This window comes from Mirounga angustirostris, unplaced genomic scaffold (genome assembly GCF_029215605.1).
Source record: "Mirounga angustirostris isolate CCGP_5_RB_7025 unplaced genomic scaffold, mMirAng1.0.hap1 SCAF_3, whole genome shotgun sequence".
Lineage (NCBI taxonomy): Eukaryota > Metazoa > Chordata > Mammalia > Carnivora > Phocidae > Mirounga > Mirounga angustirostris.
This window is the reverse complement of record NW_026991711.1, coordinates 124,896,159-124,913,515: the sequence shown is the minus strand read 5'-3', so window position 1 is coordinate 124,913,515 and position 17,357 is coordinate 124,896,159. Positions and strand designations below refer to the sequence as shown.

At 34.7% G+C, this 17,357-nt stretch overlaps 1 protein-coding gene across 9 annotated transcripts in view; it reads right to left on the bottom strand.

Annotated features, from left to right (window-relative positions):
• Positions 1 to 1,034: 1,034 nt before the first annotated feature.
• MARCHF7 (membrane associated ring-CH-type finger 7) overlaps positions 1,035 to 17,357 on the bottom strand; it is a 52,062-nt gene continuing 35,739 nt past the window's right edge. For 2 of the 9 annotated variants that reach the window (XR_006789615.3, XR_010410163.1), the window contains 6 exons: positions 15,829 to 15,998; positions 9,702 to 9,811; positions 6,561 to 6,674; positions 4,925 to 4,973; positions 4,248 to 4,428; positions 1,035 to 2,350 (listed from right to left, as the gene is read on the bottom strand). Coding sequence is in view for 3 of the 9 variants with exons in the window: in XM_045868784.3 (XP_045724740.1) it covers positions 2,292 to 2,350; positions 4,925 to 4,973; positions 6,561 to 6,674; positions 9,702 to 9,811; positions 15,829 to 15,998 (502 nt within the window). In the remaining 6 variants the exon portion in view is untranslated. Of the gene's footprint in view, positions 2,351 to 4,247; positions 4,429 to 4,924; positions 4,974 to 6,560; positions 6,675 to 9,678; positions 9,812 to 15,828; positions 15,999 to 17,357 lie in introns of all 9 variants that reach the window. The other 7 variants (XR_006789616.3, XR_010410160.1, XM_045868784.3 and 4 more) reach the window with 7 other exon arrangements.

Below are 17,357 nucleotides of genomic sequence, written 5' to 3'. Positions count from 1 at the left end.
CAAATTATAGAACATTTCCATTATCACAAAGTTTTATCGGACAATGCTGCTGTAAAATCTCCCCTTCCACTTAACTCCCATACAACTAATTTTCTTCTGTTCATTTTGATAACTTCTACCCAGTGATAGCTCTTCCAAAATGGCTGCTTTAACTTGATTTAATTTTCCACATTTGATTTCATCTTTCAAGTAAGTTCTTAGAGGTCCCTGGTAGTGAAGTAGTAAATCTTAATTTTCTTCATGTATCAGAACATCTGTAACCAGCCCTTGTATCTATTTGGTGGTCAACAGCTAACTGGATCGGTCAAATCTGTATTTATTTTTAACATTAAGAATAACATAAAGTTCTTGTTTACATTCAAAATGTATAAATTTCTTTTTTGAACATCTTGGTTCTAGCTAATAAGGACAATATAAATTCTTAGGTTTGGCAAGTATCTAGAGAGAACAGTATTACAACTTCATTTTCCTAGGAATTTGCATTCTACATATGGTCTCTATTTGTTTAGGGTTTAAAAGTAACAACCAGTGAAAAGACTTTCCTTATTCCCTCTAATTCATACTTACAGGGTATTGGAAGCTTATACAATACTGAAATATGAAACAGTAAGTGGTACTAAGGCACTATGAGAATACTATAAAGCTCAAGCCACTGTGTATCTGTCATTAAGCATTTCATATAACAACACTATAAACTGCACGCCAATGGAATGTTTTCTACTATTTAAATAAAAAGTTTTGTGGGTTAAGCAGAAGATACTTAATTTGCATGCTGAGTTCTATTAAAAGTGTCAATGTTTCAAACTCAAAGCATCCCTAAAGACCTGGACAATAGATACTGAAACTGGCATCCTTAAATTTTGTATTTTTTCTTTAAGGCAATGAATGCAAAGGTAACCTGTGAGTTGAGCAAATGTTTTAGAAAGTTATATATTTTTATATGAAACAGGATTTTATTTAATAAAGTTCTTGGCTCTAATGTTTGAAGTCTACTCTGAGCACCAATTTAAAAGGAAACATTTCAAACTATAAAGTAAATCAATCAGTATGCACTTTATTTCCAGCCAAAGTTTTTACATTAAGACCAACAAACTACGTGTGGGCAAACTGTTGATTCACATTTGAGAAATTACATGGTTTCTACTTAGGTTCTGAAAATGTAGTTCGTTGCTGTAACATAAGACTTTATTTAATCTGAAACCACCTGAAGGTGTTTAAAAGTGTATGCTAAGGCTGTTGACAGAGGAAATATACAGTGTTATGAAAGTATACACAACTCATGACCACAGTGTAGATCTATTCATGGTGAATAGGTAATGTTCATCTGTTCTCCAAAAGTCGTGAAAAATATTAAGTCACTAAATAAATGCTCAGAATTACCAAGGAACAGTTAAAAACGACCAGGATCCAAACAGGTTATTTATATCATATTTATCTATAAAGCAGTGACAACACTAAAAAACACATTGAAAACCAGTGTTTTAAACTTTAAATGTGGGATTAAAAATATTCTGTTAACTTGAGATTGCAATAATTTTTTTCCCAAATAGCATTTGACGGGCAATTCTGATATATTTTACAGCTGTAATATTCCTAAAAGGAATATCTACATACTATGGCCTATCAAATATAATCTGCATTTTGCAAATTAATACAAAACTTTATCCATCATTTATACATTTTATACTTATATATTTTTTAAAAATTAGATTTTATTGCTAAGTGAATTTATAATTCATATTAAATTTGGAAACCTAATATATATGCTTTCATAACTTACTCCCCAGTTGATTTTTTAGAAACACTGGAAGCAAATAATTATGAAAATGAGACTGCAACGTAAGGCATTTTGAAAGGAAAAATAATTAGGTGCCATTTGCCATTTTTATTTCAAAAGCATATTTTGTCCCACTTTTTTCACTAGCAAGAGACTAAAACATGAACCTTTTTTCGTAGATATGACTGCAGTAATCAGAACACAAAAAAGAGTCATCAGCATTGCTTAGATATCTAAAACAAGGGTAACACTTTCCCACTCACCTAAAAGAAAAATACTTTTTGATTACCAGTTTATAAACAGATTCACTGGCCATGTTAAAAGGTCCAGCAGAATTTTAATTCAGCAATACTTGAGAATGAATATATATACTTGTTGTGTGTGTATATATACACACACACACACACATATAGTCAATGTATTCAATAGGCATTCCCCCACAGAATTAATTCATACTTAATTGCCAGTTTTAATAAACACTTGTTCACAGATCATCCATTTGTCTTATATGAAGTTAGGCAATATCAAATGTTCTGTTATGGTCTCCATCTTCTTCGGAATCATCCTCTGAAGCTGTGGAAAGAAAACAGGATGATCAAGAATGATTTTAAGGGGGATGAGAATGGAAGTGTAAACATGAAGCCAGAATAGCAATGACTTGTACAAGTAAAATAAAAATCCCAATTTAGTATACTGTTTGGTCAAAATGCTAAGTTATGACAGGGTTAGGGTGGTTTGACTGTGGGTGATGCGATCCACAATGCTCCCACCCCCAACATCTTCCTGTTAGGTTAGTTTTTATAAATATGAAAATGCTTAAAAATGTGCTTCAAGAAACGTCCTCTAGGAAGCGGAGATCAATCTGTGTTGACAGCAGCTAATGATACAGACACCAGAGAGAAGATGAACTTGAGGCAAGTGCTCTCACACACCTGAGTAGAATCTGGTTTATTACTGCTGCATGTTTGATGCATCCGATGAGAATGAAAAAAAATGTACACAGAAGAGATTATGGGTGTTCTTGCAATTTACATCAAAAGCTATGTCTATACAATGCCAAGAAAAGCTCTATTTAGTCAAAAAAGCTTTATATAGACACAGCCTAAGTTAAAATAATTGGACTCAATAAAAATCTTTTGTTGAGATTACTCTTATGCTTCCACATTGTCAGAAACATCATTTTTGCATATTTCTGACATCAATTTATTATTAAAGTAGCTCAGAAGTTTAAAATACACATCCTAGAATGTCTATAGGAAAGACATAAGTAAAAAACTATGTATTCTATAAACTGTTCTAGGTGTTGAGGAAAATGGAAGTTCACTAAAATAAACACCCAACCAGCATTTCCCCTATTATCAAGGGCAGAAAGGCTAAATGTATACTCTTCTTGTATTAATACTGGACCCAATATTTAAGAGCACCCAACAAATGGAATCAACAAAAAAATTATGCTACGTGTATGGATGAAACTAAGTTTCCACATTTCAGTCTATTTATCTTGCAGAAATCTTAAGTCCATTTTTAATAAATGGTATCAAGCATATACTTAGCTCATGAATGAGTAAATCCTATGGTTAAGTTTTATGCTGTATCATGGAGAAATATCAAACTAAAAAATAAAACAGCTTTTCAGGGAACTTCTCATGTTTTCTATTTGATTAACTCCACCGGAGAAGAAAATTCAGGGTAATATTCTAAGTACTAATCAGGTAAGAATCTAAGTACTCTGGTACTTAGGAGTAAGCTTGCAGCACTCACATCTTTCACTCACAGCTGAGTTTGGGTATATTTTACCTCCATCTTTCTCATATGTTGGGAGTAGACACTGCTATGTTTAGGAAACTAAATTCTAAATGAGAATGTTAGTTTAAAAAACAAAACAAGCAATCTGGGGAAAATATACAGTGAAACAAATTACTATCATCACATCTGGCAAAGTATAAATTATAATTGACCAAAAAAGAGATCTCTGTGTTAGACTACACAAGGGATCCGAACTAAGAAGCTATAAAAGAAAAAATATACCAAATGAATTCCCATTTTATATACTACTTGCTCCTTTATATACCATTCACACATAATGAAATGTGAAAATGCATTATCTGGTTGTACCTCTAATCCTCTCAAAACTTAAAAACAGTACAGACTTAATGACAAAAATCCATGTCTTAGAATATTCAAGGCATTAAAAGGTTCCCATGAAGACCAAGTCCTTCTCAAACTTTACTTCAAAGGACGCTGAGCTTTCCCTAAAGGTAAAAATGTTATTCACACTACAGATAATACTCCAAGTGTTTTGAAGATGTATAGAAGATAATCAAGTGGAGAATACATATTTTAAAACACTTCAAAGAGTGTAATGGAATCTGATCTTGGGGAGCCAGTTGCTTTGGGTGAAAAAGTACAATAGGTAGGGTAATCTTGGATTCCCAGGAACTGTTTCAGAGCCACCAATGTCTGTGCCCACCTGATACGAAGCACCCTGGAGGTTGTAGGACTTTGAGGTTAAGCTGTGCAGATGCCTGTAAAGATTTGGGCATTAAGTGCCTTCACATAGGAGCCCAGGCAGAAGTCCTAATGCTGGAACGTGATCTTAAGAGATTGGAGCTGCTGGCGGAGCTGGCTGCCTATTAAAGGTCCATGAGGACCTGAACAAGGAGCAAAAAAAAAACTATGGCTTCTGTTATAGACTCAGAATTAGGAATCTTTCACCCCTATTTTCCTAGAACTGTAAACAAACCCAGGGAAAACCTTTAACGATCTAACAAAGTTGAATAACAAGTCAAATTTCATAGACACACACACACAAATCTAACAGATTTAGAAGTGTGGTTTGACCAGTAAACGTTTTCTTTTTGATTAAAAGTTTTAAAATTAAGGTGTTCAAAAGTAAAATTTTATTTAAAATAAAATACTTAAAATACATCCTTTTGTACCTTAAAATTAATAGAATTAAAAAAAAAAACATGCTTTAAAAAACCTGTCAGTTGCCCAACCCATCTTCCCAAATCAATTATTTTGTTATTATTAGGCCTATAAATGAAGCTCTAATTTGGCAGAAAGAATATACAGGTAGGTTTTGCTCTGTGGGTTTAATTTGCAAAAGTAAATTTAACAAGTCTGGGAAGGGGAAATTCCACCTACTTTCGAGATCTTCCATATGTGCCTGAAGAGTTCTTGCAAGGTTAATAAACTAGAAACAATGCAGAAAGAAATATAGTAGTTTAAATGTTGCAAATGGATCTAAAAAGAGAATCAGTATAGGAGATTCATTTCTACTTAAAAAAGTCAAACACCATTTTAAGCCTTTAAATAGGGGTCTTTTTACCCCCACATCAAAAATTACAAGCTTAGGATATTATCTTTTAATTGGTATATAATCATTATATAAATGGTCATGCAGAAATCATGAATCATGTAGAAACTGAAAACAGATACAATAAAATAATTTTATCCAATGGCATTCTGTCTTCTTGCATAAATACAACACCTCAAAAATTATGGAGAAAAAAAGTTAAAACCGTTACAATTTGGACACAAATGAATTCACTTTTAGTGGTCAATTAAAAACAAAACAAAACAACAGAATAGGAACAATAATCAATATTTTCCTGCCTAAATTTGATAGCTCCAGAAGTATTTTAATTCAGTAAAGACTTCCACTTTAATATAATTTGTCTGTATCTTTTTACAAAGGCATGAATCCAACAGATCTTATTATATGCATTATATAAGGTTTATTCATTTTGAAAAGATAAGTCACCTTTTAAGAAATAATTTTATGGCATTTACTAAACTTAGGTTCTATGATTTCTTAAGTCCTTAGAAGTCAAGAGATCTTTGCTCAAGTTCTGAATGCTCTTGGTTGCTCATTCTTTTTTCTCTCAATGATAATGTCCAAAAGGCTCACAGGAATAATGTTCACATGATTACAGAAAAATGCTTTTTTAACCAATTAAGAAGCAGTATATGTATTGGTTATTTGATAATTTTCAAAATAAACAGAAACATTACATCCCACCAGAAACTTGGCTCTATTTTTATCATCAGAGTGAACGTTTTAAAAAATAGTTTGAAGTATATCTTTGTGAACACATTACAAGATATGAAGTGTTTGTTCACAATGCTAGAGTAATAAGATGTAGACCCTAGCCCCTGCCACACAAAATGGGCAAGGCAGCAGAGTATAAATTCCCTATAGTACACTGAGGTAAGATTACTTATGAGCACCTAAAAGACAGCTAGCTCAAGTGTTACATTAAGGTAAGAGTGAACAGAGTAAACACACAATGGTCCATATCTTCAGTAGTTTGTAATATGAATGCTTAAAAATTAGCACACTGGTAATCTTTTATGGGACAGTAACAAATGAAATTGAAGTTAATTTCCCATACTCTTTCGGATTTTGGAGTTCAATTTCAATGTCAGGTTTCAAAGTTGTAATAATGAATTGGATTTTCCCTCCCCAATTAAAAAGAGCATTTCCCCTAGGTGTTTTCAATTCCATCCCTGTTTCTCACTGAAATATATTCCAATTACCTTCAAGAGCTAGAAAATTACTTCTCTAAAAATAGCTTTATGACAAAATTAAGCTGTTTGATACAGAAGTAAGGAAGACAGCAATTTCTATTAAATCTACAATATCTTTATTTTTAAGATACACTTTAATATAAGAGCTCCCCAAAGAAAATAGAATGTGAACATATAAAACAATGTGCTTTCCAAAGCAAACACTTGCAGCATCGCACCCTCCCATCACCCCAACTCCAATATTACTTACTCGGACACGTGTGCTTGGTTCATTTGTATTTCCCATCATATCAGAAAAGCTTTGTTCGCACAAGTGCAATAACACAACTAGGTAGAGACCAGAGCTGATAAACTCATACTCAGCCTTCAACAGGGAAGCAAACAAGAGAAAAAGAAAAATATAGAGAATGAAAAATTAGTAGAATGAGATTGATACTCATGGTATACTGATAAACTAGAGGAAATGTATTTATAATCAGTTCCCAGGAAGAGATACAGTGCCATCTATTAAAAAAGAAATAAAAAGCCATCCTTCGTAGTTTCCTAAAATTTTACTAATGCTTTATAATGTGTTCAAATAGGTCCATGAATAACTTCTTTATTCTCATGTAGTCTTCCCTTATGTAATTATTTATATAAAAGTGGGAAAAAATTCATTTGATGGTAGAATGAATGCTCTGGTTCCCTATAAACCTCAAAATAGATTTCTTTACACAAATGGCTATAACTGTTTACTTAAAAATTAGCATTTCATCTACAGCTATATCAATATATTATGTAACTAAAATCCTACTCCGAGAGGTCAAGTGTTTCTTATGTAATTTAACTAATTTAAAGGCAACAGCAGATAGAAAAATAAACTTAAAAAAAAAGGTAGTAAAGTAACTTCCAGATATCATTCCCATAGAAATTTGCAGTGGGCAAAATAGTTCTTTGGTTCAAAGCTGTTCTATTGTTTCAAAGCTAAGAATACAAAACATGAATATAGTGTTATTAAAAATCTAAATTGTTCTGTAATTGTTACACAGTAAACTATCTGTAGATTGCATCTTTTTTTTTTTTTTAAAGATTTTATTTATTTATATGACAGAGAGAGACAGCGAGAACAGGAACACAAGCAGGGGGAGTGGGAGAGGGAGAAGCAGGCTTCCCGCTGAGCAGGGAGCCCGATGTGGGACTCGATCCCAGAACCTTGGGATCATGACCTGAGCCGAAGGCAGACGCTTAACGACTGAGCCACCCAGGCGCCCTGCATCATTTTTGTTAATAACTTATCTGAAGTTAAGAATTGTATGTTCTTAGTACGAACTAGAGCGAGTTACTGATTACAGATTCTTCAGAATACTCAACAAATTTCAAACTGATTAAAAGTTTCTCTAAATATTTCATTAACTGCTTATTTTTAACTTAAAAGGAAATCATGTATCTAGAAAATTTAAAAAAGAGTCTAATGGTTATCACCTTGAAAAAGATGAAGGCACTGGATAATGAAAAAATAAACTGTATTTAAATGAAGGTAGTTGTCAGGCCACTAGAATCCATGATTCACAAAGAACAAAGATGTTAAAGCCAGGAAGCTTAATCAAGGCTGTCATTTACATCCTTGAAGAACAATAAAAACATTCCTAGCTATACTGAAAAGCCAAAAACCACCTTCAAGAGACATGATGGAGCACTTAAGAAAGAATGGCAGGAGAAAACCATCCTTTGAAACCTACTCTAATTTTGAGAAGACAAAAACAAACAAAAAAACCAAGAAGAAAAACCACAAAATTCTTTGCATTATTGCACCCTTCCATACTTCCCCCAACCCCATTCTTTAAAATACCAATGTCTTAAGAATTTAAGACAATTCCTTACTGAAAGTGATATTCCCTTTGGAGTACCTTTTGGAGTATTCTTCATTAAAGAATAAAACAATAATTAACATTAGAGTAGCATCTGTACTACAGCAACTGCCTCATGTTTCATTCATTAGATCAGTGACTCTTAACCTGGATGTAAGCAATTAGCTTCAAGAGATCTGAGAATCTGTAAAATTATGTACAGATTTTGTGTCTATATATATTTTGTAAGGAGTGTTTCTGGTCTTAACCAGATTTTCAAAGGGTATCCATATTCCCACATTTAAAAAGTGAAGAATGTCCACAAAAGATCATATATTGCATGTTTCCATTTATATGAAATATCCAGAATAATCCACAGAGACAGAACACAGACTGGTGGTTGCCAGGGGATGGGCGAAGGGGGAGGGAGCAACTGCTTAATGGGTATAGGATTTTCTTTTAGAAATGAAAATGTTCTGGAACTAGATGGAGGTGATGGCTGCCCAGCACTGCAAATGTACTAGTACCAATAAACTGTTTACCTTGAAATGGTTGTTATATAAACTTCACTTCAATTTAAAAAGGGCGGGGGGGGGGAGGAGGAGATGTCCATTACTCCCTCATTTAAAAAGTGTTTTTCAAGCATTCATGCATTCTCTCACCATCATATCTCTTTTTATCACAAATATGCTAAGCACACATGGACAGTATGGCTCTAGAGTCGACCTTTGTAATCTCTTTCAACATCTCCCCGCCTCCCCTGAATTTTCCTTTATAAAGGGAAAAATACTGAGCTCTAAGCTTCAAGAAAAATGAGTGATCAAATCAATGGGGGTTGGGGGTAGGGAGCAGTGATCAATACATACCAAAAAATCTGAGAAATGAGAGGAAAATATTTGAAATAAAATCTTAATATGATCAGAGAAATCCCGACATTATTCATTATATAAGTAACAGCACGACTGTAGTGATACAATACTGAAGGAAAGAGAAACAATGTGAACTTGGAATAAATGATTTCATAAAAGGTAACTTGTTCAACATAAAGAATGAAGTGGGAATGGGGGGAAATAGGGAGGGTAGAGGGAACCAGACAGGAGGAAGAACAGGGGGCATCAGGTAGGTCGGTAAAAAAATTATTCCTAACATAAAAAATACAGAACTAGGATGCAGATCTGGGGACTGGTGTTTCAATTATTTTCCAGTACTCAGAGGCATTCACAACTAGACAGCTATGGGGAGAGAAGGTTGGCATTACTACTACTCTGGGACTAATTTCCTAAGCTTTTATTATTTTCAGGTTTATTTAGAAAGCATTGAATTTTACCTTAAACTTAAAATCTGTGACTTGGTTATTTGCCTTTCGCTTTAAAAAGTTAGGGGAAAAATAATACAAAATTATAAAATCATATAATACCTAATGTAATAACAGAGAATTAATTATATTAAAAACATTACTATTATTATTTCAATGCAGGTTTTCTGACCATGATTTAATCTTTTCTTCAAGAGTTGTCCTTTAAGCATAGAATAGACACTTACCAAATTAGGCAAAATATACTAACTTGTTCATTTGCATGAGCTCTATGTAGTTCATGAATATCAAAATCCTCCAGGTTAAGCTGCAACTTCTCTTTACAGAGTTCACAGGTGGTTACAGCCTCTAATGAAGAACCTGGTAAAATTAAAAGTAAAGCTTAGTTCTGCTATGTCTCCACAAAACATTTTTCCTTGTAAAGTTATTTTTTTTTAAATATTTTATTTATTTGAGAGAGAGAGCCTGAGCAGAGTGGGGGGTGGGGAAGAGGCAGAGGGAAAAGCAGACTCCCCGATAAGCAGGGAGCCCAATGTGGGGCTTGATCCCAGGACCTGGATATCATGACCGGAGCCAAAGGCAGCCGCTTAATCGACTGAGCAACCTGGGTGCGCCTCCTTGTAAAGTTTTAAGCTTAGACTACAGAAAATCAAAAGGGAGAAAGGAAGTAAGATTGCACTGGTAACACTAATGTGCTTGTCAGGTCCTAATCTATGGAATTTAGGCCCACGCCCATTATTTAGGTATCTGTTGTTTTCTGCCTCCCAGAAATGCACATACATCCCCAACCCTGACAGTGGGAAGCTGACAATGGAATGTCATCTGTACTTCCTACTTCCTCTTCAAGTACCTAGGCAAGATGCCATGAAAACAATTTTAAATAATACAGTATCCCAAACAATGAGTTACCTATACCCAGGCCAGTATCTCTGATATGACAATATAGACCTTTTGTGCTCTAAGAAATGTGTCTTCCTTATAAGGGAGGAGGGGAAAAAAGGAATCCACCTCTGTCTAGATAAAAACAGCTCCTTTCAGCCATAAAAGGAATGAAGTTCTGACACATGCTACAACACGGATGAACCTTGAAAACTTACTAAGTAAAATAAAGCAGATACAAAAAGGACAAATATTATAATATGATTCTATTTATGTGAATTATGTAGAACAGCAAATTCAGAGAGAAAGTGAGTAAGTTACCAGGGACCGGGGAGAGGGGGGAGTGGGAGTTGCTGCTTAATGGATATAGTTTTTGTTTGGGGTGATGATAAAATTTTGCAAGTGGATAGTGGTAATGGTCACACAACATTCTGAATGTACTCAACGCCACTGATTTGTACACTTAATAATGGTCAAAAGGAAAATTTTACATTATATATATTTTATCACAATTAAAAGGAAAAATAAAAGCTCCTTCTATCCCATATGCATTCAGTTATGGGTTACTCCTAAGCTTCTGGCTCTAATAGATAATAGTCTGTCTAATTAAACATATAGCCATTTCCCCACCCCCCATCCACTGTTTTTATTTTTAGAGCTTTAAACTGAAAAAGATGTCCTAAAAGTTTGAGAAGTCATGTGATTAGCTGTGTAGAGGTTTAGATTCAATTCAGCTACCATTTGTTGACTTTGTTATGTGCCAAAATTTAGAAGGGAAAAAGTAGTAACCCCTGTTGTCTTCAAGGAGCTCTTAAAACTCTTAAAACAGTAAAATTTGGTGTAAAGTCCAAGACAGCCATAGTAATTTATATGCATTTTCTTTTGAAAATACCTGAACAGAAAGTGAGTGCTATTGTGAGGCAGTATGTTGTCTCAAAATGTCCTCTAGTCAAACTACGTAAGATAGTCACAGTATTTCAAGGAACAAATAAAACCTAGTTGTTGTTGTTGCTGTTTTAGGAGTCTAACGTACTTAAAGATTTTGAAATTAAAATGCCATCTGGAATATTTTAATTAAAAAAAAAAATCAGTATTTCCACTGAACTAAATTCAGGGTAAGTCCATATTACGACCTGAAGGAGAATATAAAGAATGTGAAAGATATTTAGCAGACATTTCCTAAAACTATCCTCTGATTCAGAAGCAGGAAAAGTATGATTATAAAATATGAACCCTGGATATAGACCATTTAGTACAAATTCTTATACATCTTAGGGATTCATTTTTCCTCTTGTAGGAATTAAGTGACTTATAGAACAACATTCAAAAAGGTCATATACAGCAGGGAAAAGTCCATTTATGCCTACATTGTTTAGTCCAGGGCTCTTTCTATGTATACCCCACGTCATTCAGTAGGCCCTGACTGCATTTGTCTAAACTCGTACGTCTATAGACTTGCTTTTATTCATCTCTGCACACCTGCAGAATTTAACAGTCCATACATGGCAGCTGCTTAATAAATGTTTAAATCAATCTCTACCAGAATGAATCTTCTACCATATGGGTCTTTATGTAAGTATGAGAAAGGCTTGTGGAAATTTATCAGGAATGTTCAGATCTTGAGATCTTTACATTCATTTGACCAAATCTTAGAAAGTACTTATTATACCCTGATAAAACCCATCAAATTGAGTATTTACCACATGCTCAGTACTGTGAGAAACTATTTATAAACATCATCTCATCTGACCTTCACACCAACCCTGTGTGGTAAATATTACTCAGTTTGACTCATAATGGAACTGAGGCCCAATCCCAGAACTACTTAAGAATGTCCGAAACTAGATCTAGGTATATATATTTTTAAAAACTCTAATGGATAATTGTGACCAGCAGCCAGGGTTGAGAACCAATGTTAAAAAAACTTATTCGAGATCTTCCAGTTAAGTGTTAGAGCCATTATCCCAATCTTGTCTTATCTAATTCCAAAATGCCTATGTTCTTAACACACTGTATTATCTGTTTTTCTGCCTACACAACACTAACAATGTAACTGCAAATATTATCAGAAAGTGAATCATGTTGTTTTTCATTTTGGTAATGGCTAACATTCCTGGGCCAAGAACAAATAAATGCTTCCATGCTGAACACTCATTTCATCTTAATAATGCCCCAGGGCACTGACTTAATAAAGACAAGAGGCTGTCATAACACCATATAGCTAAGAAAAGGCTGCTACAGGTGAGATGGGTCTGTCCCACAGCTTTGGGATCAGACTACCTTAAAGCAAAACATAAGCCCCTGACCCCAAGGAGGCCTTGGCTACCTATTTATACAAAAACAAAATTTTCCCAGGAGTCTCATAATCTCCAGCTTGAACAGGTTACCCAACTCTTCCAAAAGATTATTAAAATTAGTATTAATGCCATCATACCTCAAAAATGATTTTCCTATGTCACCATTGTATCAGACCGTCAATCTCATACAAGTGTGTCCATTTACTAATCTGATCCAATTTCCCACCCTTCTCACCCTACTAGTCATTTTCACTATGTCCTCTGGTACTCATGGTCTAAATTTCTCATAATCAGTCTCTTTTTTTGATTAATCTCTTCAACTTCATGCCTAAATCGCAGTGCCCCTCTAGACTGATACATACTTTTTTTTCCCACAACAACCCCTTGTACCTCAGGACCAAGAAGTAGAAATAAATAACCCCTATACCTATTGCTATTTTGAAACTCTAAGTCCATCCTCTTTCATTAATAACTTTAGCACCTGGATTTCCATCTTTATCAACTTCTTGGCTACTTCAATATCCATACACATTTCCTCAACATCCATGCTTCTAAGTATTACCCTTCCCCAGCCCAGCCATTCCCTACAGTCATACCCTTGGCTTTGTCATCATAGTTTTCTGCACTACCCCTAAATCTGTATTTTAGGCATTTTCTCCACTGTACCCACAATTTCTCATCATTTCAAGGTTACCTACTCTGGCAATTCTCTTCAATGCCAATGAGACTCATAGACACTAACCCTACCACTTTCTCACTATCCACTTCCTGATGTCCTTACACTCCCCCTCTTGATTTTAATTTCCATGGCCACCACAGCTATGTCCTTACGAATATCCTTAACTCTCTTCATCATATTTGCCTAGCAAAGATCCCAACCCCAGCAAACTCAAATCCATGTCTATATCCAAACATCTGAAAACTGCTTCTAAAAAAATGTACATCTCACTTTTTAATCATATTCAGAGCCACAGATTTTTATGGACACTGGTACCTCCAGAAAACCCTAAAAATGTCTTCAAGTATTATTTTCCCTACATACCAAATCTCTTAACCTGTCCCCTAATCAGCTAAAGACCTTACCTCTTTCTTTTAAGAAAACAGAAGTAACTGTAATTACACAGGAATTCAAGCAAGCATCCTCTCATCAAAGCAACAAACTGACCATATCCATATCTACACCAGCCTTCTAGATATAATTTTTTTTCCTATTAAAGGCTAAAACTTTTTTCTTTCCATTGTATCTTTTATTAAAATAAAAGATGCCCTAAAATCTCCCACTTCAAACTAAAACAAAAAACACGTCTTATGACCCCATTTTACTCCCCAATTCCTCCCCCTTATCACCAGTCTCCTTAACAATAAAGCTTATTGGAAGAGGGGTCTATGTGGCTGCTTCCTGTCTTACCTTTTCTCTCAATCCCATTAATCATGCTCATGATTCCACCACTCCACAAAAACCGAAGCCACCAAGGACATTCATGCTACCAACTGCCATTTCTTTGTTCATATCTCTTTGTGATACCTGACAGGATTGATCATACCCTCTTCAGAACACCTTCTTCTTTTGGCTTGTACAATACTACATTTTCTTAGTTTTCTTCCTACCAGACTGAGGCTACTCCTCAAATCTCCTCTGCTCCTATTAAATGCTTGGGTGCCCCAGGGCTCTGTCCTGGCATTCCTTTGATACCTGGTTCTTGCTCTTGGGATCTTACTTAATCCCATAGCTTAAAATTATTACTTATGTGCTCTAATTCCCCAAAATTTAACTTTCAGAACTAATGATCTCCTGAAACACCAGGTTTGTCTACTAACTGCCTAGATGACACTTTTAGATGGTTCTCTAATAAGCTGTTTATGTCTAAAACAGAATTATTTCCTGCCCCACACTTATTCCATTCCTACTTTTTAGTTCAGTAAATGGCCCCACCATTTACTTAGTTGCTCAAGGCAAAAATATAAACTTCTCAAATTGTTCTTTCTCCTTCACTACATCCAATCCATTAGCAAGTCATACAGAATCTACCTCCCAAACATACCAGAATCTATCCATTTCTACCACTACCATCACCATCTCTTATAAGATAGATTCCTGGACGGACTCCCTGCCTCTACTCCTATCCCCCTAAAATCCATTCTCCAAAGAGCAACCAAAATAAAATCATTTTACTCCCCTGCCTTTCAGTGGCTTCCCATCACACTTAAGACAAAAATCTAAACTTCAGACATTCGTTTTAAGTCTTAAATGAGATAACCTCGGCTAATCTCTCTTATCTCAACTGTATCACCTGTCTCCTTACCACTCATTATACTCCTGCCACACTGCATTTCCTTCAGTTCCTCAAACACACCTGTCATGTTACCACCTTAAAGTTTTCACACTAGGAGTTTGCTCAGTTGGAATGCTTTTGTCCTCATTTTGGAATAGCTAGCTCCTCTTTGTTCAGTTTAAATGTCCTCACCTCAACAAGGCATTCCTTTAACACCCAATACCACCACCAAAGCAAGTGCCTTGTCTGTCTTGTCCACCATTCTAGATCCCACATTTAGAACTGTGCCTGGCTGCCTAACGGGTACTCAATAAACAATGAATCCCTATAGTAACCTTATTATTACTGCACAACAGCATTAGAAACAAGTATTTCTCAAGGACACACAGCTGGTAAATAGTATTATTTCTTCAATTCAATTCAAAAGGATCTTACATAACATATAAGGATCAACCGTGATAACCAATTATAGTTATCAACATCTATGAAAAAGTAGTTTGTTGGGTTAATGAAACATAAGAGGGGTGCCTGGGTGGCTCAGTCGTTATGCGTCTGTCTGCCTTCGGCTCAGGTCATGATCCCAGTGTCCTGGGATCGAGCCCCACATCGGGCTTCCTGCTCAGCGGGAAGCCTGCTTCTCCCTCTCCCACTCCCCCTGCTTGTGTTCCCTCTCTCGCTGTATCTGTGTCAAATAAATAAATAAAATCTTAAAAAAAAAAAAAAAAAGAAATATAAGAAACACTAGGAGAAATTAAATTTACAAAGACTAATGAATGCTCTTTAGTACTTTTGCTTCAAAAAATAACATACTTTTGATGTGTATAACTTTCACAATAAATTATAATCAGATTTGCTAACTAAAATGCATTTATATGTACATCTCTTGGAAAAACTGTGAAAATAAAATACATAAAAAGGTAAATCTCACCAGAGTTAATTTTGGCCTGTAACCACTTTTTCATACATTCTTGGTGGACATACTGCAAACTTCCCGTGCACTTGCATGGCTCTATCAGCAAGTTAGATGATGATGCAGCTGCCATCTGACAAATTCTACATAAGTCACCTTCTTCTTCTTCAGAGTCCTCTAAAAGGAGGCTAGAAAAGAAGGAAAGTTTTGTAAACAGCTATGATAACTCATCCTGGTTGGTCATTTCCAATCATACCTAATCTCAAACAATGTTTTTGTTATTTCTACTCATGTTCTGAGTAGAAAAAAGCAAAAAACCTTAAAAAACAGCGACCACCATAAAAAAACCAGTTCAATAAGAATGAAAATTACAATATTTTAAAGGTAAATGAAACAGGGTATCTCCTATTATTTTTAAATGCTTTAAGTAATTTTGCCTTTGATATCACACTTCAAGTTCCTTATTTTTCACGATCACTTTACAAACATCCCTAAGAGATTTTAATTTTTACAGTATCACAGACTACTTCAAATTCCAATAGTATAAAGGAATATACGTATATACTTACCACTTTTCTCCTCCACCTCCTAAAAAAACTGTTAGGACAACTTCAATAAATTAAATAATGACCTGTGTTTTTTTCATTTACATGCTATCAGAACCACATATATTTAAACTGATAAGACTTTTTATATTAAATCACAGTAAAAAACAATAGGTTTTTAAATTCTCCATTTCCCCCACCTGTTGCAATGTTATTCAGTCATCCTGATTTTTACAGGGCAGGCTTTTAAGTGTGAAGCCTTTCCATTAATCTATGTTCTCTATTTAATAGGCCAACATGTACTGCTTAATTTAAATGCAAAATGATAGGTGTGTGTGTATGTGTGTATATATACATATATATATATATAATTTTTTTGTTAAAATCACTATTACCTTAGTCTATTGCTGGCATGAAAGAGGTACTCAGTAAATTAAAACAACTGAATGCTTAAACTGCTACTGAAATACAAGTGGATTATACAGGTTCCTAATGAATTTAGCAAAAGATGTGTGGAAAGAGGATTAGATGCACAACGACTAAGTGACTATCATGCTCTGGCTGAACCAGAGATATAACGTCAAGCATAAATATTTATGTTTACCTTCAGATTTAACCTTCTTTGGCTTATAGTTTCAATTATTTTTTATTTGGGGGGTTCAATTTCTTAGATTCTTATTAATTTACCTGCAGAATGTCTTAAAATCTTCATGTATGAGCAAAATACATAATAAAGGAATACACATACAGTCTCTATGACAAAATAACCAACAAATGCTGCTTTATAAACTATCTAACCAGACAGGGTGGTGCTGGCTTAATTTGTTTCTCTCTGGAAATTACTAAACTAATGCTTTGCTCTATTTATACCACTGCACTCAACCTAACTTTGAACACAAGAAATATAATAGTTACTAAATTCCTCAGCAGACAGCTTGTAATCAGAGGGAGTTGCGATAATGACATTAAAGCTAACACTACCAGGGCAGTGAATCTTTCTCC